Source organism: Penaeus monodon, chromosome 26 (genome assembly GCF_015228065.2).
Source record: "Penaeus monodon isolate SGIC_2016 chromosome 26, NSTDA_Pmon_1, whole genome shotgun sequence".
In the NCBI taxonomy this organism is placed as follows: domain Eukaryota; kingdom Metazoa; phylum Arthropoda; class Malacostraca; order Decapoda; family Penaeidae; genus Penaeus; species Penaeus monodon.
The window spans coordinates 37,818,152-37,843,819 of record NC_051411.1 but is presented as its reverse complement, the minus strand read 5'-3'; the positions used below and the strand labels follow the sequence as shown (position 1 = coordinate 37,843,819).

The 25,668-nt window shown below is 39.8% G+C and overlaps 5 protein-coding genes and 2 pseudogenes across 8 annotated transcripts in view; 4 read left to right on the top strand and 3 right to left on the bottom strand.

Moving 5' to 3' along the window:
- The first annotated feature begins 1,486 nt into the window (after positions 1–1,486).
- On the top strand, positions 1,487–7,882 carry LOC119590135 (endochitinase A1-like). Its single transcript, XM_037938914.1, has 3 exons — positions 1,487–1,627; positions 1,765–2,208; positions 7,264–7,882. Exons 1-3 carry the CDS (start codon positions 1,614–1,616, stop codon positions 7,703–7,705), a joined length of 900 nt encoding a protein of 299 aa, XP_037794842.1. The 5' UTR covers positions 1,487–1,613; the 3' UTR covers positions 7,706–7,882.
- On the bottom strand, positions 3,341–9,724 carry LOC119590136 (peritrophin-55-like). The gene is given in 5 exon segments (XM_037938915.1): positions 3,341–3,862; positions 7,313–7,334; positions 8,984–9,043; positions 9,046–9,455; positions 9,608–9,724. Coding segments are annotated over 5 exon segments (894 nt in total). The 5' UTR covers positions 9,622–9,724; the 3' UTR covers positions 3,341–3,474.
- LOC119590133 (integumentary mucin A.1-like) lies at positions 7,264–18,943 on the top strand. The gene is made up of 2 exons (XM_037938911.1): positions 7,264–7,355; positions 18,388–18,943. Exon 2 carries the CDS (start codon positions 18,478–18,480, stop codon positions 18,766–18,768), a length of 291 nt encoding a protein of 96 aa, XP_037794839.1. The 5' UTR covers positions 7,264–7,355; positions 18,388–18,477; the 3' UTR covers positions 18,769–18,943.
- LOC119589689 lies at positions 10,788–12,786 on the top strand (annotated as a pseudogene).
- LOC119590125 overlaps positions 18,082–25,668 on the top strand; it is a 39,733-nt pseudogene continuing 32,146 nt past the window's right edge.
- On the bottom strand, positions 19,892–20,807 carry LOC119590130 (peritrophin-1-like). Its single transcript, XM_037938908.1, has 2 exons — positions 20,594–20,807; positions 19,892–20,454 (listed from the first exon to the last, which is right to left on the bottom strand). Exons 1-2 carry the CDS (start codon positions 20,605–20,607, stop codon positions 20,025–20,027), a joined length of 444 nt encoding a protein of 147 aa, XP_037794836.1. The 5' UTR covers positions 20,608–20,807; the 3' UTR covers positions 19,892–20,024.
- LOC119590128 (vascular endothelial zinc finger 1-like) overlaps positions 24,290–25,668 on the bottom strand; it is an 18,881-nt gene continuing 17,502 nt past the window's right edge. For 3 of the 4 annotated variants that reach the window (XM_037938904.1, XM_037938903.1, XM_037938906.1), the window contains exon 3: positions 24,290–24,726. In XM_037938904.1, coding sequence (XP_037794832.1) covers positions 24,492–24,726 — 235 coding nt within the window. In that variant the 3' untranslated portion in view covers positions 24,290–24,491. Of the gene's footprint in view, positions 24,994–25,398; positions 25,507–25,668 lie in introns of those variants that run through there. The other variant, XM_037938902.1, reaches the window with a different exon arrangement.

The following is a 25,668-nucleotide window of genomic DNA, read 5'->3' as shown; positions in this document are numbered from 1 at the left end:
ACCCCCACAAAGTGTCCCCGCGACCAATATTACAAGTGTGGACCAAGGCGTGAGGATCCTGACGGAGACGCTGACGGCGACGCTGCAGAAGGTACCGCCTGACGGAGGCGCTGCAGGTGGAGGATAGAGACGCTCTGGACATTTTTAGTTTTTTTTTAGGAAATTTGGCCCAAGCTAATCGAGGCAACGACGTCACGATGTCCCCCTCGAGGCCTGCGAGGGATAACGTCAGTGGGTCGCCCTCGTAGATACGGGGATAGCAAGATGGCGCCCAAGATGGCGACGGACAAGGCAGAGGGAAAATCTTCAACGGGCATTTGGCGCCAAACCCCTCAGCTAGCCCACGGAAACAATTTTTATCGTCTATTTAAATTTATGTATATTGACTTTCTTCTTTTAGTGTTTATATTGTTTTATGTATATTTTTCTTCATTAAACCTTTAATTTTCAAAATTCACGGCAATCTTCAGATAAATTTGTATTTTTATAGAAACATTTAGAGAAGGCAGACGATGTTTAACGAGGAAATAAGTCTAGATGCGCGAACATCTCCTGGCGCACGACCTTGTTTGCATAAATAAGGTGGGGTCAACCACCTTGCTGGAGTTGCGTACAGGCATCGGCTCATTAACCACGGTCGGCTGTCCTTCAGATAGCCACCATTCTTCTCTGATTTTATCATTTTATTTGTGCTTTGTTTGAATTTACGTGACTTTTATGGAATCATACAGTGAGTCTGCAGCATTAAGAGGTATTGTTTTTTATTCGTTTTATTTAAGATTGCCCTTTTTAAGTGTATTTGTGCTGTACTTCTATGTTTTTCGGAGGTTTATTCTTTTCTTTTGTGTTTAATTTTAATAATAATGGTTTTTGAGTTTGACTTTTGTTTCGTTTTTCCAAGAGGCTTCAAATGGGAATGATAAAATAACGTTAAGTATATCACAAATGAATGATGGAAGTGAATATAAAAAACTGATTGATAACAGTAAAGTTCTCTCATTTATTTAATTTATTTTAACGTTTTCTTTTAAGTTTAATTTCACTCTGATTATTTAATTTTACGTTTCATTCATTATACAAGCTTTTAATCTTGTATATCTTTGGTGAATGCTTTGGGCAAATGACTGTTTCACATATTTTATGTCTTCTTGCTGAAAGACGCTACCAAATGTAATAGTGCACAAGACAACGCCAATGACAATTACTCTGTGCCGAAACAGGAGGCCGGAGGCTTAGGTCTCGTTGGCTCCTACGGCCCCGCAAACTAGGGGAAAGAGACAGATAACCCCTACACTTTAAGCCAAAACCTGCGGCCATCCACATTAAATTCCCTCCTTTCGTTGTGTTTCCACCTGTGCTTATCAGCTTTTCCAGAGATAGGTCCGGCTAAGAGGATTAAGGAATCTTATCTCATCGAGACGTCATCGAAACGTACTATAGGGAATTACTCGATGTTCCTTGACGTCTGTGTTTTGACGTCACTCCTTATTGTTAAAAGGTAAGGCGCTCGTCCGACCAATGCATTCGAGAGGAACTTTTGGCAACACAACAAGGTTCTCCTAACGTCAGGCTCTCAGTCGTCTACTTTTGTTATCTGTGAGAAAATTTCAGATATGGCGTTCATCAGGTGTGTAAGCGGTTTTGATTTATAACTGTATTGTTTTCGCTTTAGAATTTAATATAGGTCATATGCTTCACACATATTATTGTATGGCATTGTATCCTGTAAGGCAGAATGACAGAACTTTTCTTTGTCTCCGTCAGTTTGGTCGCGTCTCTGTCGCTGCTGGTCGTCGCAGGAGTGAGTCACGGCCTCCCAGCCGCCGTCACGGCCCCTCCTCAGGTGGCCGCTCAGTGCCCCTACACGCCGGGGCCGGTCCCTCTTCTGCTGCCCAACCCCGTCGACTGCGGCTCCTTCTACATGTGCAGCTGGTATGGGACGGCCTTCTTGCAGCACTGTCCTCCTGTGCTGCACTTCAACGCCAAACTGCAGGTGTGTGACTCTCCTGCTCACGCCAACTGTGTCCAGAGAACCACAGCTGCTCCTGTCTCCACTGCTGCCCCAGTCTCCAATGTGACATCAACTGTTGCTGTCCCCAACGTAACTACAGTTGTTCCAACCTCCAATATCACTGCAACTGCTCCAATCAGCAATGTAACCACGCATGTTCCTATTACCAATGCGACCACAGCTGTTCCTTCTCCTTTGTGACCGCAGCGTTTCCAAACTCCAGTGTAACCGTAGCTGTATCCAGTTGTTCTAGTCTCCTATATCTCCAGGTGCTCTACTATCCAGAGTTATTCAAGAGGACGATAATAATTGCTATTAAGACGTTTCCTCAAGCATTATGTATTTATTTTGAAATAAACTTTTTAAATACAATCTTTATCTTTTGGACACTGTCATTTCATGATCCTCATTCTCCTTGTTTACAAAACTCCAGAAATTATATGAAGAGAAAGAAAAATCTTATAAACTTCACAAGACTATTGAACTCAAAAACAAATCACAACTGGTCTTCAGCGAGATACATGAGCAAATAATTAACAACTAAGAAATAGGTAATCAGATGCAATATCGTGCAATATAATGAAGAGCAAAATAAAGAAATGATTATAACAGATTAAAGCTGCTGAATGCCAGATTGACAACGCAATGAAAAAGCAAAACAAAACCGGTCCCCAGAAGGTCTTATGAAGGCGAATGTAGCACAGGACTCAGAGACATGAAGCGCTGCACTTCATTTTCTGGAAAAAGGAATTTATGTAGTGTAAAAATATGTGCAGAGTGGGACGAGGCTTGTCAAGGATCAGAAAATATAAAAGTTGTATTTACGAACCTTACTTTATTAGTGTTTTTTTTTTAATGTTCAATGACTGTTCTCTTAAATTACGTAAGTTATAAATATTTGTGTCGATAGAGAGATCTGAATCAATATTTTCCCATTTAGGAATTTGTATTTATAATGTCATGGGTTGTGAGTCATAACAAAAAAATGATCTGTATGTCACAGTTGGTTATTTCATTCTCCATCGTGGGTGTTGAGCTTTGTACCCAACCACTTAGTCACATGCCCGTCTTTTACAGATGTATTCAATTCGATTTCATTCTTATTTTATAACTCATATTCTTCCTTTTTTCTTTCGCCGTTCTGTTTTAAATAGCTGCTCTTGTCATCATAATTTGTGTATCTCAAGGTCTATCATAACCTTATCTAATTTTTGCTTTTGTTTAAGGTTTATATTCTTGTAAAGTTGTCATGTTTATTTCATATGTATTTTCCGCAGCTATGTAAGCTAAGCATAAGAATCACGAAAAAAATGCATGGAAAAGGCAAAGCTTGTATTCAAAAGGTTTATTGCAAAGTAAATGCATGACACATTAGGAACCATCTTGATAGTGACTGCATAATCGTAGCTGCATGGCCCAGCTGGATGCAGCTACGGTTACAGTGGATTTTGGAAAGGATAAGGTCACGCTGGAGAAGTAACAACTATAGTCGCATTGTTGATTGGAACAGCTGTAGTTATATTTGAAGTTGGGGCAGCTGTAGTTACGTTGGAAACAGGAACAGCTGATGTCCTATTGGAGGTTGGAGCAGCAGTAGTGGTGTTGGAGGCAGGAGCAGCTGTGGTTCTCTGGACACAGTTGGCGTTTGCAGGAGAGTCACACACCTGCAGTTTGGCGTTGAAGTGCAGCACAGGAGGACAGTGCTGCAAAAAGGCTGTCCCATACCAGCTGCACATGTAGAAGGAACCGCAGTCGACGGGGTTGGGCAGCAACAGAGGGACCGGCCCCGGGGTGTAGGGACACTGAGCGGCCACCTGAGGAGGGGCCGTGACGGCGGCTGGGAGGCCGTGACTCAGTTTTGCAACGACCAGCAGCGACAGAGATAGGACCACGCTGACAAAGATGATGACGAATTGGTTAATTTGCCTGGATAAACACTTAATTGTATATTCTTGGTCTTAATGTATTTGTAGTACGATCTGTACATTTATGTTTCTGGAATAAACTATACAGCACAATAAGCCATGTACACACCTGTGAAACTTCATGACGAAGATTTTCCAAAACTAACAGACGAATGAGACGTTTGGTGTTCTGTGATATCCTCTTTTCGAGTGACTTGTCTGGACGAGAGTTTCGCCTTATAAGTTGGAAGAATGACGTCAGAACATAGCCATCGACGAACTCAGAATAATTCCTTTAATCCGTTTTCTAATCTTGTGTCGCCGTCAAAGGAAATCAAGAAAAATCCAAGGCATTCCTCCACCGAACCGGGTTCTCCCCGGGAGCAGCTGATAAGCACAGTGTGGAGATAAGGAGGATTCATGGGAGCGAATTGTAAACAAAACAAAGGGAAGAGCAGGAAACAAAATCGTCTGTGACACAAATAGACTTTGACAATAGACAGTTCCATAGACATACAGATAGATATAGAAAGTTGAATGGATATACTTATATATGTGTATATATATATGCATCAATATACGCACGAGCGTGTGTGTATGTGTACTTGATCATTGGATTATGTAGTATCATATAATATTGACTGAATTCCAATGGCGACAGAAAATTAACGGTCACCCATTAGAACAGGATGACAAAAAAGGAAGAAAATAAGTGATAAATTAAAACATGGGCATGTGACTAGGTGGTTGGGCACACAGCTCAGATCCCACGATGGAGAATGGATTAATCAACTGCAACATGCAAACCATTACTTGTTATGTCTCGCAATCCATGCAGTTATAAACGCAAATTCCTAAAAGGAAAATATTGACGAAAATCTATTTTCCAGAGCCTTATCTAAAGCTTACGGAATATCAGTGAATATTCGTTGAAAACCCGAACCAACACTAGTAAAAGGAGGTTCGGCCCCGGCGTGTAGGGTCACTGAGCGGCCACAGGAGGAGGGGCAGTGACGGCGGCTGGGAGGCCGTGACTCACTCCTGCCACGACCAGCAGCGACAGAGACGCAGTCACGCTGACGGAGATGAAGAAGAATTGTTTAATTTGCCTGACTGAACACTTAATTGTATATTCATGGTTGTAATGATTCATGGTGTATTTGAGTATGCAGTACATCCTGTATATCTACGTTTCTGGAATAAATTGTGTGGCACAATAAAGCTATCTACACACCTTTGAAACTTCATGACGAAGATTTTCCAAAACTAACAGACGAATGAGACGTTTGGTGTTCTGTGATAGCCTCTTTTCAAGGGATTTGTGTGGACGAGAGTTTCGCCTTATAAGATGGAAGAATGATGTCAGACCACAGACATCAAGGAACTCAGAATAATCCCCAGTTTTCGTGTGTTGAAGAAGGTTCTCCCTGAGAGGACTCCCTGGGAAGATTGCAAACAAACAACAGAAGAATAGGGAAAAGACATGGTTGTAGGAGAGACAGAGAAAGAGACAAAGAAGGTGTCTGATAGGTGATTAGAAGCGCAGAGAGAGAGAGAGAGAGAGAGAGAGAGAGAATGAAACAGCAATAAAAAAAAAAAAAAAAAAAAAAACGAGCGAGAAAGAAAAATTCCAAAACTAACAGATGAATGAGACGTTTGGTGTTCTGTGATAGCCTCTTTTCAAGGGATTTGTGTGGATGAGAGTTTCGCCTTATAAGATGGAAGAATGATGTCAGACCACAGACATCAAGGAACTCAGAATAATCCCCAGTTTTCGTGTGTTGAAGAAGGTTCTCCCTGGGAAAACTCGGGCAGAACAAACTGCAAACCAACAACGGAAGAACAAGGAAAAGACATGGTTGTAGGAGAAAGAGAGAAAGAGACAAAGAAGGTGATTGATGGGTGATTAGAAGCGCAGAGAGAGAGAGAGAGAGAGAGAGAGAGAATGAGAGCAAGAGGAAGAGCAAGGCATAAAGAGAGAGAGAAATATTAATAGAAAAAAAGGAAAGCGAGAAAGAAAAATACACACATTAGTCGGATAATTAAAACTACATATTTATAGAACAGGTGTGAATGAGAATTAGTATCTTCACAATACAAGAGATATATTTGACCGGTTTCGATTATATCTTCGTCAGAAATACATGTATTTCTGACGAAGATATAATCGAAACGGGTCAGATATATCTCTTCTATTGTGAAGATATTCATTTTCATTCATATCTTTTATACATTCGTTAACATGAATACGGTTCATACATATTTATTTTAGTTTTTTCTTTTGTATTTACGTTCATACTTCCCTTGGCTATCCCTGGTGTTATAAAGCAAAGGGGTAGATTTTCATTATTGCGCAGAGACTTTATAAAGCAAATTGATTATGAATATAAACGGGAAAAACAATCGGTAATTTCAGATTAATAATGTGTAGATATATCTCTTTGGCTTCTTTGAATTATTATATTGATCCTATAACAGATATGCTTTCTGTAGATAGAACTATTAACTCCATGAGTGATGAGTTAGAAGGTAAAATGAAATGTACATTAATACTTAAGATGGAATGCTTGTTCAGGATTCCGCATTGGGTGATGAGATTTGTATCTTGGCCATATAACCCCACAAATAAGCCCTATTATAAAGTCATATTTTATTTCTTATGACGCTTGTTTATGTGTGTTTGTTTGGATAGACATTGCTCATTTTATTTTGTCAATAGCGTTATTATAGAACTTACAATTGTTATTATTCTCGTTATTACCAGTTTTTTAAAAAATATCAGTATTTGCACTCAACCCATCAACGCCATTAACATTCCTCGTAGCACTGAACCAACATCATCTACAACACACTGTCGTTAACTAAAAAAAAGTGTCCTTTAAGCCAAAACCTGAGGCCATCCACATTAAATTCCCTCCTTTCGTTGTGTTTCCACCTGTGCTTATCAGCTTTTCCAGAGATAGGTCCGGCTAAGAGGATTAAGGAATCTTATCTCATCGAGACGTCATCGAAACTTACTATAGGGAATTACTCGATGTTCCTTGACGTCTCTGTTTTGACGTCACTCCTCATTGTTAAAAGGTAAGGCGCTCGTCCGAGCATTGCATTCGAGAGGAACTTTTGGCAACACAACAAGGTTCTCCTAACGTCAGGCTCTCAGTCGTCTACTTTTGTTATCTGTGAGAAATTTTCAGATATGGCGTTCATCAGGTGTGTAAGCAGTTTTGATTTATAACTGTATTGTTTTCGCTTTAGAATTTAATATATGTCATATGCATCACACAAAATTATTGTATGGCATTGTATCCTGTAAGGTAGAATGACAGAACTTTTCTTTGTCTCCGTCAGTTTGGTCGCGTCTCTGTCGCTGCTGGTCGTCGCAGGAGTGAGTCACGGCCTTCCAGCCGCCGTCACGGCCCCTCCTCAGGTGGCCGCTCAGTGCCCCTACACGCCGGGGCCTATCCCTCTGCTGCTGCCCAACCCCGTCGACTGCGGTTCCTTCTACATGTGCAGCTGGTATGGGACGGCCCTGTTACAGCACTGTCCTCCTGTGCTGCACTTCAACGCCAAACTGCAGGTGTGTGACTCTCCTGCTCACGCCAACTGTGTCCAGAGAACCATAGCTCCTCCTGTCTCCACTGCTGCCCCAGTCTCCAATGTGACATCAACAGTTGCTGTCTTCAACGTAACTACAGTTGTCCCAACCTCCAATATAACTGCAACTGCTCCAATCAGCAATGTAACCACACATGTTCCTATTGCCAATGCGACCACAGCTTCTCCTTTGTGACCGCAGCGTTTCCAAACTCCAGTGTAACCGTAGCTGCATCCAGTTGTTCTAGTCTCCTATATCTCCAGGTGCTCTACTATCCAGAGTTATTCAAGAGGACGATAATAATTGCTATTAAGACGTTTCCTCAAGTATTGTGTATTTATTTTGAAATAAACTTTTTAAACACAATCTTTATCTTTTGGACACTGTCATTTCATGATCCTCATTCTCCTTCTTTTACAAAACTCCAGAAATTATATGAAGAGAAAAAAATCTTAAAAACTTCACAAGAATATTGAACTTAAAAATAAATCACAACTGGTCTTCAGCGAGACACACGAGCAAATAATTAACAACTAAGAAATAGGTAATTAAATGCAAGATCGTGTAATATAATGAAGAACAAAATAAAGAAATAATTATAACAGGGATTAAAGCTGTTGAATACCAGAATGACGTAATGAAAAAGCAAAATATAGAGATAATTAGAAGTTCATGATTACAGAACAAAATTAGTCAACAATTTATTGGCGAAAGGAGATCTGAAGACAACCGGTCCCCAGGAGGTCTTCTGAAGGCGAGTGCAGCACAGGACTCAGAGACATGAAACGCTGCACTTCATTTTCTGGAAAAAGGATTTTATGTTGTGTGAAAATATGTGCAGAGTGGGACGAGGCTTGTCAAGGATCAGAAAATGTAAAAGTTGTATTTACGAACCATTTTTTTACTAGTGTTGGTTCAATGTTCAATGACTGTTCTCTTAAATTTCGTAAGTTATAAATATTTGTGTCGATAGAGAGATCTGAATCAATGTTTTCCCATTTAGGATTTATAATGTCATGGATTATGAGTCATAACAAAAAATGGTCTGTATGTTACAGTTGGCTATTTCATTCTCCATGATGGGTGTTGAGCTTTGTACCCAACCACCTAATCACATGCCCGTCCTTTACAGATATATATATTCAATTCGATTTCATTCTTATTTTATAACTCATATTCTTCCTTTTTTCTTTTGCCATTCTGTTTTAAGTGGCTGCTCTTGTCATCATTATTTGTGTGTCTCAAGGTCTATCATAATCTTATTTATTTTTTGCTTTTAAAGTTTATTTCATATAATGTATTTTCCGCAGCTATGTTAACTAAGCATAATATCACGAAATGAATACATGGAAAAGGCAAAGCTTGTATTCAAAAGGTTTATTGCAAAGTAAATGCATGACACATTAGGAACCATCTTGATAGTGACTGTAATCGTAGTCTGAAGTCTGGTAAAGGCGTGGTTACCCTGAACACTGGATACATGGACCACGGTTACAGTGGAGTTTGGAAAAGATGTAGTCACGCTGGAGACGTAACGACTGTGGTCGCATTGTTGATTGGAACAGCTGTAGTTATTGAAGTTGGGGCTGCTGTAGTTACATTGGAGACAGGAAGAGCTGATGTCACATTGGAGATTGGAGCAGCAGTAGTGGTGATGGAGGCAGGAGCAGCTGTGGTTCTCTGGACACAGTTGGCGTTTGCAGGAGAGTCACACACCTGCAGTTTGGCGTTGAAGTGCAGCACAGGAGGACAGTGCTGCAACAGGGCCGTCCCATACCAGCTGCACATGTAGAAGGAGCCGCAGTCGAAGGGGTTGGGCAGCAACAGAGGGACCGGCCCCGGGGTGTAGGGGCACTGAGCGGCCACCTGAGGAGGGGCCGTGACTGCGGCTGGGAGGCCGTGACTCAGTTTTGCAACGACCAGCAGCGACAGAGATAGGGCCACGCTGAAAAAGATGACGAACTGGTTAATTTGCCTGGATAAACACTTAATTGTATATTCTTGGTCTTAATGATTCATGGTGTATTTGTATTTGTAGTACGATCTGTAAATTTTTTTCTGGAACAAACTGTATAGCACAATAAGCCATGTACACACCTGTGAAACTTCATGACGAAGATTTTCCTAAACTAACAGACGAATGAGACGTTTGGTGTTCTGTGATATCCTCTTTTCGAGTGACTTGTCTGGACGAGAGTTTCGCCTTATAAGTTGGAAGAATGACGTCAGAACATAGCCATCGACGAACTCAGAATAATTCCTTTAATCCGTTTTCTAATCTTGTATCGCCGTCAAAGGAAATCAAGAAAAATCCAAGGCATTCCTCCACCGAACCGGGTTCTCCCCGGGAGCAGCTGATAAGCACAGTGTGGAGATAAGGAGGATTCATGGGAGCGAATTGTAAACAAAACAAATGAAAGAGCAGGAAACAAAATCGTCTGCGACACAAATAGACTTTGACAATAGTCAATTCCATAGACATACAGATAGATATAGAAAGTTGAATGGATATGCTTATACATGTGTCTGTATATATGCATCAATATACACACGTATGTGTGTATATGTGTAGCTCAGAACCTACGATGGAGAATGGAATAATGAACTGTAAGATGCAGACCATTACTTGTTATGTCTCCCAATCCATGGGGTTATAAATGCAAGTTCCTAAAAGGAAAATATTGAGCCTTATCTAAAGCTTACGAAATATCAGTGAATATTCGTTGAAAACCCGAACCAACACTAGTAAAAGGAGGTTCGGCACCGGCGTGTAGGGTCACTGAGCGGCCACAGGAGGAGGGGTCGTGACGAGGGTTGGGAGGCTGTGACTCACTCTTGCGACGACCAGCAGCGACAGAAACGCAGTCACGCTGACGGAGATGAAAAATTGTTTAATTTGCCTGACTGAACACTTAATTGTATGTTCATGGTTGTAATGATTCATGGTGTATTTGAGTATGCAGTACATCCTGTATATCTACGTTTCTGGAGTAAAGTGTGTGGCACAATAAAGCTATCTACACACCTGTGAAACTTCATGACGAAGATTTTCCAAAACTAACAGATGAATGAGACGTTTGGTGTTCTGTGATAGCCTCTTTTCAAGGGATTTGTGTGGACGAGAGTTTCGCCTTATAAGATGGAAGAATGATGTCAGACCACAGACATCAAGGAACTCAGAATAATCCCCAGTTTTCATGTGTTGAAGAAGGGTTCTCCCTGGGAAGACTGGGGCTGAACAAACTGCAAACAAACAACGGAAGAACAAGGAAAAGACATGGTTGTAGGAGAAACAGAAAAAGAGACAAAGAAGGTGACTGATAGGTGATTAGAAGAGCAGAGAGAGAGAGAGAGAGAGAGAAAGTGAGAGAGAGTGAGAGATAGAGAGAGAAAGAGAGAATGAAACAATAATAATAATAATAATAAAACGACCGAGAAAGAAAAATACATACATTAGTCGAATAATTAAAAATACCTATTTATAGAACAGGCATGAATGCGAATGAAGATCTTCACAATACAAGAGATATATTTGACTGATTATAGCTTCGTCAGAAATACATGTATTTCTGACGGAGCTGTATTCGAACGGTCAAATACATCTCTTGACTGTGAAGATATTCCTTCTCATTCATACCTTTTTACTTGTAACATGAATACGGTTCATACATAATTATTTAGTTTTTTCTTTTTATTTACGTTCATTTTCCCTTGCTATCCCTGGTGTTATAAAGCAAAGGGTGTAGATTTTATTTTGCGCAGAGACTTTATAAAGCAAATTGATTATGATTATAACGGGTAAAAGCAATCGTAAATTTCAGATTAATATTGTAGTATAAAATCTCTTTGCTTCTTTGAATATTATGTTCATCCTACGAATTATACTTTCTGTGTAGATAATATTAACTCATGAGTATGAGTTGAAGATACAATGAAATGTACATTAATACTTAGATGGAACATTGTTCAGGATTCCGCGTTTGTGTGAGATTGTATCTTGCCATTAACCCACAAATAAGCTTATTATAAAATCATTTTATTCTTATGACGCTTGTTATGGTTTTTTGGATAGACATGCTTATTTATTTTGTCATAGCGTTATTATAGACTTACAATTGGTTTTTTCGTTGATACCAGTTTTAAATTCAGTATTTGCACTCAACCCATCATACCATTAACATCCTCGTAGCACTTGAACCAACATCATTACAACTGTCGTTAACTAAAAAAATGTCCTTTAAGCCAAACATCTGAGCCTACCACATTAAATTCACTCCTTTCGTTTGTTACCACCTGTGCTTTCAGCTTCCAGAATAGGTCCGGCTAAAGGACCTTTAAGGAATCTTCCCTCATCGAGACGTCATCGAAACGGTACTATAGGAATTATTGATGTTTCTTGACGTCTGTGTTTGACGTCACTCTATTGTTAAAAGTAGATCGCTCGTCCGAGCATTGCATTCGAGATGTAACTTTTGGACACAACAAGGTTCTCCTAAGCGTCACTCTCAGCATCAACTTTGTTATCGTGAGAATTGTCAGATATGTCGTTCATCAGGTGTGAACAGTTTTGATTATAACTGCATTGGGTTTTCGCTTTAGAAATTAAATTATGTCATATGCATCACACAAAATTTATTGATTGTATCCTGATAAGAATGACAGAATTGTTCTTTAGTCGTCATTTTTTGGTTTCCGTCTCTGTCGCTGCTGGTCGTCGCAGGAGTGAGTCACGGCCTTCCAGCCGCCGCCGGCCCCTCGCTCAGGTCGGCCGCCTCGGTCCCCTACACGCCGGGGCCTATCCCTCTGCTGCTGCCCAACCCCGTCGACTGCGGTTCCTTCTCATGTGCAGCTGGTATGGGACGGCCCTGTTACAGCCTGTCTCCTGTGCTGCACTTCAACGCCAAACTGCAGGTGTGTGCTCTCCTGCTCACGCCAACTGTGTCCAGAGAACCACAGCTCCTCCTGTCTCCACTGCTGCCCCAGTCTCCAATGTGACATCAACAGTTGCTGTCTTCAACGTAACTACAGTTGTCCCAACCTCCAATATAACTGCAACTGCTCCAATCAGCAATGTAACCACACATGTTCCTATTGCCAATGCGACCACAGCTGTTCCTTCTCCTTTATGACCGCAGCGTTTCCAAACTCCAGTATAACCGTAGCTGCATCCAGTTGTTCTAGTTTTCTATATCTCCAGGTGCTCTACTATCCAGAGTTATTCAAGAGGATGATAATAATTGCTATTAAGACGTTTCCTCATGTATTGTGTATTTATTTTGAAATAAACTTTTTAAACACAATCTTTATCTTTTGGACACTGTCATTTCATGATCCTCATTCTCCTTGGTTTACAAAACTCCAGAAATTATATGAAGAGAAAGAAAAATCTTAAAAACTTCACAAGACTATTGAACTGAAGAACAAATCACAACTGGTCTTCATCGAGACACATGAGCAAATAATTAACAACTAAGAAATAGGTAATCAAATGCAATATCGTGCAATATAATGAAGAACAAAATAAAGAAATGATTATAACAGATTAAAGCTGCTGAATGCCAGATTGACAACGCAATGAAAAAGCAAAAAAACGGTCCCCAGAAGGTCTTATGAAGGCGAATGTAGACAGGACTCAGAGACATGAAGCTGCACTCACTTTCGAAAAGGATTTATTAGTGGAAATAGTGCAGAGTGGACGAGTTGTCAAGAAATCAGAAATATAAAAGTTGTATTTACGAAAATTTCTGTTGGTTGCAATGTTCAATGACTGTCTCTTAAAATTCGTAAGTTTTGAATATTTTGTCGATAAGAGATTGAATCAATTTTTCCATTAGGTACTTGTATTTATAATGCATGGATTTGTGTCATATAAAAAATATGTATGTTACAGTTGTTATTTCATTTTCCATCGTGGTGTTGAGTTCTGTAAAAAACCTTAGTCACATGCCTATTTTACATGATTCAATTGATTCTTTCATATAACTCATATTCCTCCTCTTTCTTTCGCCGTTCTGATTTAAATATGCTGCTCTTGTCATCATAATTTTGTGTATCTCAGTCTTCATAACTTTTCTATTTTTGCTTTTGTTTAAGGTCTATATTCTTGTAAGTGTCATGTTTATTTCATATTATTTTCCGCAGCTATTATATAGCTAAGATCACGAAAAAAAATGCATGGAAAAAGGCAAACTTGTATTCAAAGGATCTTGCAAAAAATTTATGACAATTATGGAACATCTTGATAGTGACTGCTAATCGTAGCTGCATGGCCAGCTGGATGCAGTACGGTACAGTGGATTTTGAAAAGATAAGGTCACGTGAGAAGTAACAAAATAGTCGCAGTTGTGATTGGAACAGCGTGGTATATTGAAGTGGGGCAGCTGTGGTTAGTTGGAAACAGGAACAGTGTGTCTATTAGTTGGAGCAGCAGTAGTGTGTGATGGCAGAGAGCAGCATGTTGTGTGGACGCAGTGGCTGTTTGCAGGGAAAACACACCTTGCAGTTGGCATTGAAGTGCAGCTCAGGAGGACAGTGCTGCAAAAAGGCGTCCCATACCAACCGCACTGTAGAAGGAACCGCAGTGACGGGTTGGGCAGAACAGAGGGACCGGCCCCGGGGTGTAGGGACACTGAGCGGCCACCTGAGGAGGGGCCTGACGCGGCTGGGAGGCCGTGACTCAGTTTTGCAACGACCAGCAGCGACAGAGATAGGACCACGCTGACAAAGATGACGAATTGGTTAATTTGCCTGATAACATTTAATGTTATATCTTGGTCTTAATGTATTTGTAGTTATTTGTGTACGATTTTTAATTTTTCTGGATAAACTATAAGCACAATAAGCATGTACACACCTGTGAAACTTCATGACGAAGATTTTCCAAACTAACAGACGAATGAGACGTTTGTGTCTTGATATCCTCTTTTCGAGTGATTATCTGTACGAGGCTTGCTATAAGTTGGAAGAATGACGCAGAAATAGCCATCGACGAACTCAAATAATTCCTTAATCGTTTTCTAATCTTGTGTCGCCGTCAAAGGAATCAAGAAAATCCAAGGCATTCCTCCACGAACCGGGTTCTCCCCGGAGGACTGTAACCACGTGGAGAAAGGAGGATTCATGGGAGCGAATTGTAAAAAATCAAGGGAAGAGCAGAAACAAAATCTCTGTGACACAAATAGACTTGACAATAGACGTTCCATAGAATACGGAATAGATATAGAATTGAATGGATATATATATGTAATATATTATGCTCATACACGGCGACTGTGTGATGTGTACCTTGTCATTATTGTAGTATCAACTAATTGACTGAATTCAATGGCGACAGAAATTAACGGTCACCCATTAAACAGGATGACAAAAAAGGAAGAAAATAAGTTTAAAAAACAGGCATAGTGATAGTTGTTGGGCCACGCTCAATCCACGATGGAGAATGGATTAAATCAACTGCAACATAAAGCAGTTACTGTTATGTCTCGCAATCCTGCGTTAAAAGCAAATTCCTAAAAGGAATTTGACGAAAATCTATTTCCAGAGCCATATCTAAAGCTACGGAATATCATGAAAATTCGTTGAAAACCCGAACCAACACTAGTAAAGAGGTTGGCCGGCGTGTAGGGTCATGATTGAGGCGTCCACAGGAGAAGGGGCAGTGACGGCGACTGGAGGCCGTGACTCATCTGACAGTCCACAGCGACAGAGACGCAGACGCTGACGGAGATAAGAAGATTAGTTTATTGCCGACGAACACTTAATTGTAATCAGGTTGTATGATTCATGGGTCATTTAAGTATGCAGATACATCCAGTATATCTAGTTTTGGAAAAATTGTGTGGCACAATAAAGCTATCTACAACTGTGAAACTTCATGACGAAGAAGTTCAAAAAATAGAAACAGAAAATGAGACTTTAGGGTGACTGATATACCTCTTTCAAGGGAATTTGTGTGGAGAGAGTTTCGCCCTATAAGAGGAGAGATGAGTCAGACCACAGACATCAAGGAACTCAGAATATACCTCATTTTACGGTGATGAAGAAGGTTCTACCCTGGGAAGACTGAACTGAACAAACTGCAAACAAACAACGAAGAACAGATGAAAGACATGTGTAAGAACAGAGAAAGAGACAAAGAAGGTGATTATGTTGATTAGAAGCGCAAAGAGAGAAGAGAGACGAGAGAAGATTAGAGCAAAGGAAGAGCTGCATAAAATGAGAGAGAATATTAATGAAAATAAGATAGCGAGAAAGAAAATACACATTATCGGATATTAAAACTCATATCTTAGAACAGTTGTGAATGAGAATTAGTATCTTCACAATACAAGAGATATATTGACGGTTTCGATTTTATCTTCGTCAAAATAATGTATTTCTGACGAAGATATAATCAAAACGGGTCAGATACATTCTCTTGTTTTTTGAAGATATTTATTTTCATTCATATCTTATACTTCTTAACATGAATACGTTCTACATATTTATTAGTTTTTGTCTAATGTATTTACGTTCATACTTCCCTTGGCTATCCTGGTGTTATAACGCAAGGTAGATTTTATTATTGCCAGAGACTTTAAAAAAGCAATTATTATGAATAAATTAAAACAACGTAATTTCAGATTAATAATGTGTAGATATTCTTTTGGCTTTTTGAATATTATATTGAACTTAAACAGATATGCTTTCGTAATAGAACTTTAACTCCATATGAGAGTTAGAATAAAACGATGTCAATTAATACTTAAGATGAAGCTGTCAGGATTCCGCATTGTGCATAGATTTGTATTAGCCATATAAACCCCTAATAGCCATTTAGACCATAATTTCATTCTTTGACGCTTGTTTATGTGTTTGTTTTGGATAGACATTGCTCATTAGTTATTTTTCATAGCGTTAATGAACTTACAATTGGTATTATTATCGTTATTACCAGTTTTTAAAAAAGTATCTGTATTTGCTTAAACGCAAACGCCTTAACATTCACTCGAGGCACTGAACAACATCATCTACAACAATTGTCCTAACAACAGAAACAAGTGTCCTTTTGTAGTGAGACTGCCGTCCTACTGCTCTTTTGGCAACCCAACCCGCTCAGCATCATCTAAATCCCCACAAGTGTCCGCAACCATATATTAAGTGTGACCAGGGCGTAAGATCCTGACGGACGCTGACGGCGACGCTGCAGAAGGTACCGCTTGACGAGGCGCTGCGGTGGAGGATTGGAGACGCTGGACATTTTGTTCTTGCTTTAGGAATTGGCCCAGCTAACGAGGCAACGACGTCACGATGTCCCCTCAGGCCTGCGAGGGATAAAGTCAGTGGGTCGCCCTCGTAGATACGGATAGCAAGATGCCCCAAGTGCGACGGACAGGCTAGGAAAATCTTCACGCATTTGGCGCCAACCCTCAGCTAGCCCACGGACCAATTTTACGTCTATTAAATTTATGTATTTGATTTTCTATTTTAGTGTTATGTTGTTTTATGTAGCATCTTCTTCATCAACCTCCTTTATTTTCAAAATTCACGCAAGTTTCAGATAATTTGTATTTTTATAGAACATTTAAGAGAAGCGACGATTTAACGAGGAAATAAGTCTAAGCGCGAACATCTCCTGGCGCACGACTTGTTTGCAATAAGTGGTCCTACACTTGCTGAGTTTCAACGGCATCGTCCTTAACCACGGTCGGCTGTCCTTCAGATGCCACCATTCTTCTCTGATTTTATCATTTTATTTGTGCTTTGTTTGAATTTACGTGACTTTTATGGAATCATACAGTGAGTCTGCAGCATTAAGAGGTATTGTTTTTTATTCGTTTTATTGAAGATTGCCCTTTTTAAGTGTATTTGTGCTGTACTTTTATGTTTTTCGGAGGTTTATTCTTTTCTTTTGTGTTTAATTTTAATAATAATGGTTTTGAGTTTGACTTTTGTTTCGTTTTTCCAAGAGGCTTCAAATGGGAATGATAAAATAACGTTAAGTATATCACAAATGAATGATGGAAGTGAATATAAAAAACTGATTGATAACAGTAAAGTTCTCTCATTTATTTAATTTATTTTAACGTTTTCTTTTAAGTTTAATTTCACTCTGATTATTTAATTTTACGTTTCATTCATTATACAAGCTTTTAATCTTGTATATCTTTGGTGAATGCTTTGGGCAAATGACTGTTTCACATATTTTATGTCTTCTTGCTGAAAGACGCTACCAAATGTAATAGTGCACAAGACAACGCCAATGACAATTACTCTGTGCCGAAACAGGAGGCCGGAGGCTTAGGTCTCGTTGGCTCCTACGGCCCCGCAAACTAGGGGAAAGAGACAGATAACCCCTACACTTTAAGCCAAAACCTGCGGCCATCCACATTAAATTCCCTCCTTTCGTTGTGTTTCCACCTGTGCATATCAGCTTTTCCAGAGATAGGTCCGGCTAAGAGGATTAAGGAATCTTATCTCATCGAGACGTCATCGAAACGTACTATAGGGAATTACTCGATGTTCCTTGACGTCTGTGTTTTGACGTCACTCCTCATTGTTAAAAGGTAAGGCGCTCGTCCGACCAATGCATTCGAGAGGAACTTTTGGCAACACAACAAGGTTCTCCTAACGTCAGGCTCTCAGTCGTCTACTTTTGTTATCTGTGAGAAATTTTCAGATATGGCGTTCATCAGGTGTGTAAGCGGTTTTGATTTATAACTGTATTGTTTTCGCTTTAGAATTTAATATAGGTCATATGCTTCACACATATTATTGTATGGCATTGTATCCTGTAAGGCAGAATGACAGTACTTTTCTTTGTCTCCGTCAGTTTGGTCGCGTCTCTGTCGCTGCTGGTCGTCGCAGGAGTGAGTCACGGCCTTCCAGCCGCCGTCACGGCCCCTCCTCAGGTGGCCGCTCAGTGCCCCTACACGCCGGGGCCGGTCCCTCTTCTGCTGCCCAACCCCGTCGACTGCGGCTCCTTCTACATGTGCAGCTGGTATGGGACGGCCTTCTTGCAGCACTGTCCTCCTGTGCTGCACTTCAACGCCAAACTGCAGGTGTGTGACTCTCCTGCTCACGCCAACTGTGTCCAGAGAACCACAGCTCCTCCTGTCTCCACTGCTGCCCCAGTCTCCAATGTGACATCAACTGTTGCTGTCCCCAACGTAACTACAGTTGTTCCAACCTCCAATATCACTGCAACTGCTCCAATCAGCAATGTAACCACGCATGTTCCTATTACCAATGCGACCACAGCTGTTCCTTCTCCTTTGTGACCGCAGCGTTTCCAAACTCCAGTATAACCGTAGCTGCATCCAGTTGTTCTAGTCTCCTATATCTCCAGGTGCTCTACTATCCAGAGTTATTCAAGAGGACGATAATAATTGCTATTAAGACGTTTCCTCAAGTATTGTGTATTTATTTTGAAATAAACTTTTTAAACACAAGCTTCATCTTTTGGACACTGTCATTTCATGATCCTCATTCTCCTTGTTTACAAAACTCCAGAAATTATATGAAGAGAAAGAAAAATCTTATAAACTTCACAAGACTATTGAACTCAAAAACAAATCACAACTGGTCTTCAGCGAGATACATGAGCAAATAATTAACAACTAAGAAATAGGTAATCAAATGCAATATCGTGCAATATAATGAAGAACAAAATAAAGAAATGATCATAATAGATTAAAGCTGCTGAATGCCAGATTGACAACGCAATGAAAAAGCAAAACAAAACCGGTCCCCAGAAGGTCTTATGAAGGCGAATGTAGCACAGGACTCAGAGACATGAAGCGCTGCACTTCATTTTCTGGAAAAAGGAATTTATGTAGTGTAGAAATATGTGCAGAGTGGGACGAGGCTTGTCAAGGATCAGAAAATATAAAAGTTGTATTTACGAACCTTACTTTACTAGTGTTTTTTTAATGTTCAATGACTGTTCTCTTAAATATCGTAAGTTATAAATATTTGTGTCGATAGAGAGATCTGAAATAATATTTTCCCATTTAGGAACTTGCATTTATAATGTCATGGGTTGTGAGTCATAACAAAAAAATGATCTGTATGTTACAGTTGGTTATTTCATTCTCCATCGTGGGTGTTGAGCTTTGTATCCAACCACTTAGTCACATGCCCGTCTTTTACAGATGTATTCAATTCGATTTCATTCTTCTTTTATAACTCATATTCCTTTTTTCTTTCGCCGTTCTGTTTTAAGTAGCTGCTCTTGTCATCATAATTTGTGTATCTCAAGGTCTATCATAATCTTATCTAATTTTTGCTTTTGTTTAAGGTCTATATTCTTGTAAAGTTGTCATGTTTATTTCATATGTATTTTCCGCAGCTATGTAAGCTAAGCATAAGAATCACGAAAAAAATGCATGGAAAAGGCAAAGCTTGTATTCAAAAGGTTTATTGCAAAGTAAATGCATGACACATTAGGAACCATCTTGATAGTGACTGCATAATCGTAGCTGCATGGCCCAGCTGGATGCAGCTACGGTTACAGTGGATTTTGGAAAAGATAAGGTCACGCTGGAGAAGTAACAACTATAGTCGCATTGTTGATTGGAACAGCTGTAGTTATATTTGAAGTTGGGGCAGCTGTGGTTACGTTGGAAACAGGAACAGTTGATGTCCCATTGGAGGTTGGAGCAGCAGTAGTGGTGTTGGAGGCAGGAGCAGCTGTGGTTCTGTGGACACAGTTGGCGTTTGCAGGAGAGTCACACACCTGCAGTTTGGCATTGAAGTGCAGCACAGGAGGACAGTGCTGCAAAAAGGCTGTCCCATACCAGCTGCACATGTAGAAGGAACCGCAGTCGACGGGGTTGGGCAGCAACAGAGGGACCGGCCCCGGGGTGTAGGGACACTGAGCGGCCACCTGAGGAGGGGCCGTGACGGCGGCTGGGAGGCCGTGACTCAGTTTTGCAACGACCAGCAGCGACAGAGATAGGACCACGCTGACAAAGATGATGACGAATTGGTTAATTTGCCTGACTGAACATTTAATTGTATATTCTTGGTCTTAATGTATTTGTAGTACGATCTGTACATTTATGTTTCTGGAATAAACTACAGCAAAATAAGCCATGTACACACCTGTGAAACTTCATGACGAAGATTTTCCAAAACTAACAGACGAATGAGACGTTTGGTGTTCTGTGATATCCTCTTTTCGAGTGACTTGTCTGGACGAGAGTTTCGCCTTATAAGTTGGAAGAATGACGTCAGAACATAGCCATCGACGAACTCAGAATAATTCCTTTAATCCATTTTCTAATCTTGTGTCGCCGTCAAAGGAAATCAAGAAATATCCAAGGCATTCCTCCACCGAACCAGGTTCTCCCCGGGAGGAGCTGATAAGCACAGTGTGGAGATAAGGAGGATTCATGGGAGCGAATTGTAAACAAAACAAATGAAAGCAGGAAACAAAATCGTCTGCGACACAAATAGACTTTGACAATAGACAGTTCTATAGACATACAGATAGATATAGAAAGTTGAATGGATATGCTTATACATGTGTCTGTATATATGCATCAATATACGCACGAGTGTGTGTGTGTATGTGTAGCTCAGAACCTACGATTGAGAATGGAATAATGAACTGTAACATGCAGACCATTACTTGTTATGTCTCCCAATCCAAGGGGTTATAAATGCAAGTTCCTAAAAGGAAAATATTTACTAAAACCTATTTCCCAGAGCCTTATCTAAAGCTTACGAAATATCAGTGAATATTCGTTGAAAACCCGAACCAACAATAGTAAAAGAAGGTTCGGCCCCGGCGTGTAGGGTCACTGAGCGGCCACAGGAGGAGGGGCAGTGACGGCGGCTGGGAGGCCGTGACTCACTCCTGCCACGACCAGCAGCGACAGAGACGCAGTCACGCTGACGGAGATGAAGAAGAATTGTTTAATTTGCCTGACTGAACACTTAATTGTATATTCATGGTTGTAATGATTCATGGTGTATTTGAGTATGCAGTACATCCTGTATATCTACGTTTCTGGAATAAATTGTGTGGCACAATAAAGCTATCTACACACCTTTGAAACTTCATGACGAAGGTTTTCCAAAACTAACAGACGAATGAGACGTTTGGTGTTCTGTGATAGCCTCTTTTCAAGGGATTTGTGTGGACGAGAGTTTCGCCTTATAAGACGGAAGAATGATGTCAAACCACAGACATCAAGGAACTCAGAATAATCCTCAGTTTTCGTGTGTTGAAGAAGGTTCTCCCTGAGAGGACTCCCTGGGAAGATTGCAAACAAACAACAGAAGAATAGGGAAAAGACATGGTTGTAGGAGAGACAGAGAAAGAGACAAAGAAGGTGTCTGATAGGTGATTAGAAGCGCAGAGAGAGAGAGAGAGAGAGAGAGAGAGAGAGAGAGAGAGAGAGAGAATGAAACAGTAATAAAAAAAAAAAAAAAAAACGAGCGAGAAAGAAAAATACATACATTAGTCGAATAATTAAAAATACCTATTCGTAGAACAGGCATGAATGCGAATGAAGATCTTCACAATACAAGAGATATATTTGACTGATTATAGCTTCGTCAGAAATACATGTATTTCTGACGGAGCTGTATTCGAAACCGGTCAAATACATCTCTTGTACTGTGAAGATATTCCTTCTCATTCATACCTTTTCTACATTTGTTAACATGAATACGGTTCATACATAATTATTTTAGTTTTTTCTTTTGTATTTACGTTCATACTTCCCTTGGCTATCCCTGGTGTTATAAAGCAAAGGGGTAGATTTTCATTATTGCGCAGAGACTTTATGAAGCAAATTGATTATGAAATATAAACGGGAAAAGCAATCGGTAATTTCAGATTCATTATGTGTAGATATTTCTCTTTGGCTTCTTTGAACTATTATATTGACTCTTCCATTATTGGTTTATTTTATTGCCCTGTTTCCGATGAAATTTATGGATAGAGGTTATTATTATCACAGGAAATTACTTCAGCGTTATCTGACTATTCATTATCAGCTTCTATGTGATAAAATCTTGCGCAATTTTTATTCCAATTGATTTTTTTATAGACATTTATCGTTTTCTACGTAACATTTTCATATATGAATATTTACCAGCGATCTTGGCGTTATTATTTACCATGATGATTAAATCAATTCAGTAAAGGAAATATTTGACTCTAAACAACTTCCTGGAAGATAAACTATGTATTTAGATCAGCGCTTGGAATACCATTTATTTAGACCATCGCTTGGAACAGCTGTAGTTACACCCGAGGCGAGATAACTTGGTTGAACTGATGACTCGGAAAGCTGTACTTACTTGGAGGCAAAAGGCAGCCACGGTGCTTTCCACACAGTTGGCGTAAGCAGAACAGTCACACACCTGTATATTTGGGCGTTGAATTGCATAGCATGAGGGCGGTATTACAAGAAGGCCGTTCCCTACCAGCTGCACATGTAGAAGGAACCGCAGTCGACGTGGTTGGGCAGCAGTAGAGGCTACTTCCTCGGTGTGTAAGGGCCATAAGCGGCCATTTCGGGAGGAGCCAGAGGGCAGCTGTGGCTCATACCTGCGATGGTGAGCAAAGCCAACGCTACGAGCAGCCTGACGATGAATGAAAATATCAGTTTTGCTTTAATGAACACTTACGCTGTACCCAAAATTACTGCAGCTTATATTCTACATTCGTGTTAGCGGCACACACACCTTATAAGTTAAAAGTGTGGTGATATATTGAGAAACAATTTTACAAACCAGTTAGACATCATATTTGAGTGTTTTTTTTTCTACAGGTTTCACAGTAGATGTAGACAGACGGTTGAGGTAGACAGCGTCGGGAGAAACTTTATTTTATCAAGTGAATTTCACGGACGAGCGAATTCTCTTATATCGGGGAGAATGGCGTCAAATAAAAAGAGGATAATCCATACAATACGTTTTTATAATATACAATAACCTCTAGTCTAAAGATAAGGGAAAGGATTGAGTGTAAGGGGTATACGTGAGAAAAAAAATATATATATTCGTTGAAAGCTGCGCCAATATATATATATATATATATATATATATATATATATATATATATATATATATATACACACATGTGTGTGTGTGTGTGTGTGTGTGTGTGTGTGTGTGTGTGATATCTTGTAATGATTTTCTATATTTCAGAAATTCAGAAGATAGTACAGATACATCCTTTGATTCAGAAAAAAAGGAAAAATAAAATAAAATAAGCACATTTGTACGTCTATAATTTACAATAGTATCTAGTGTGTTTACAAGTACAACATTCACCACATGGTCCCTTCTCGGCGAATCTAACATGACATATAAGGAGATACAGAGAGCCAATATAAGCGTTTGATTGCGTGTCATAAAACAACAACAACAAAAAAAAACATACAAAAAATAGATTCAGACGTCGGGGCATTCTCAGAAACCCGAGGCCTTAAAATTTGACCCTACAGCAGTGCCACAAGTACCCTAAGATTCATCCCTTGGTGCCCATAGGCCGTGCCTGTGTGTATACTTGGGTGGGGGCGTCTCTGTATCTATACATATCGATCTTGTCTATCTATATTATCAACTGTGTTCAGCATCATATTAATTTCAAGAGATTTAATGCTATGTTTTATCAACAAAATTATCGAATATAATTTTTGTTTTTTTTTATTGTAGTTTTATGTCATGATTTATCATGTATAATATCATTTAATTTTTTAGAATATTTTATTATGTTATAACCACTTCCGTGTAACTGAATTTCGCAAACTGAATACCTTTCGTTAAAGAAACAAGACATGATTAATAAAACATTTTATTCTTAAAACATCTCAACAAATAAATTAATTTACAAAAAAACATTAATAAAAAAGTATTTTAAATTATGAAAATGCGGTTCAGAATGACTCCATAAACTGTAATTAGATCCGAAATTCGAATATCTGCGGCGAAAAAACAGCTGTTTGGAGCAGGCGTGGTCACACCGCTGTTACACTGGAACTTAAGCAGCTGCAGCTACTTTGGAGATTGGAACAGCTGTAGTTACGTTGACTGGTGCAGCTGTAGTTGAATTGACTGGTGCAGCTGTGGTTACATTAACTGGAACAGCTGTGGTTATGTTGACTGGAACAGCTGTAGTAACATTAACTGGAACAGCCGTAGTTACATTGACTGGAACAGCTGTAGTTACATTGACTGGAACAGCTGTAGTTACGTTGACAGGAACAGCTGTAGTTCTCTGGACACAGTCGGCGTGACCCGGATAGTCACACACTTGTAGCTTGACGTTGAAGTGCAGCCCCGCTGGACAATACTGAAGGAAGGCCGTCCCGTACCAGCTGCACATGTAGAAGGAGCCGCAGTCGACGGGGTTGGGCAGCAGCAGAGGGTACTCCCCCGGCGTGTAGGGGCACAGGGCGGCCACTTCGGGAGGGGCTGTGACGACCACTGGGCTTCCCCGACTCACGCCTGCGACCGTCAGGAGCGCGATAGACGCGACAAGCCTGTCGTAGGGTTGGGGGTCCGGGTTAGTGGTCGTGTTGGTGTGGCTTCTTTTTTAATTTTGTTTTGCTTGTTATTATTATTATTATTATTATTATTATTATTATTATTATTATTACTATTATTATTATTATTATTATTATTATCATTAGCATTTTTGGTTGTTTTGTTATTCATTTCGTTCTTGGGTCTAATTATTTGAACGATTTAATTCAACATTTTTTTATTATTATTACTTGATATTTCATTTCATTTTCGACTGATTTAATCATTTTTTCTTTCTTTACTTTTATCTTTATTTACTACTTATTATTTCATTTCATTTTCTGATTGATCTAACTTTGTTTACATTGTTGCAAACTATCAATTCCACCTTTTTAACGACTCATCACAGCCAATGAACATACCTGTTGAAATGCATAGTTGCAATGTTTACAAAAAAATACAGTCGGTGATTTGACAGCAGCTTTCACTTCGCAGGTTCGACGTATTGTGACTCCGGACGACGTCTCAGCTCATCTTATAAAGCAGAAGCATGACGTCAAAACCTCCTCGTCGTTTATAAAAAAAAAAGCAAGAAGATATTACCGGAAATTGAAGGAAAATCCCGCAGACGGACGGACATGCAGCTCAATCGACACCATCATGATAAGGGAGATAAGATCAAGGGAGATTGA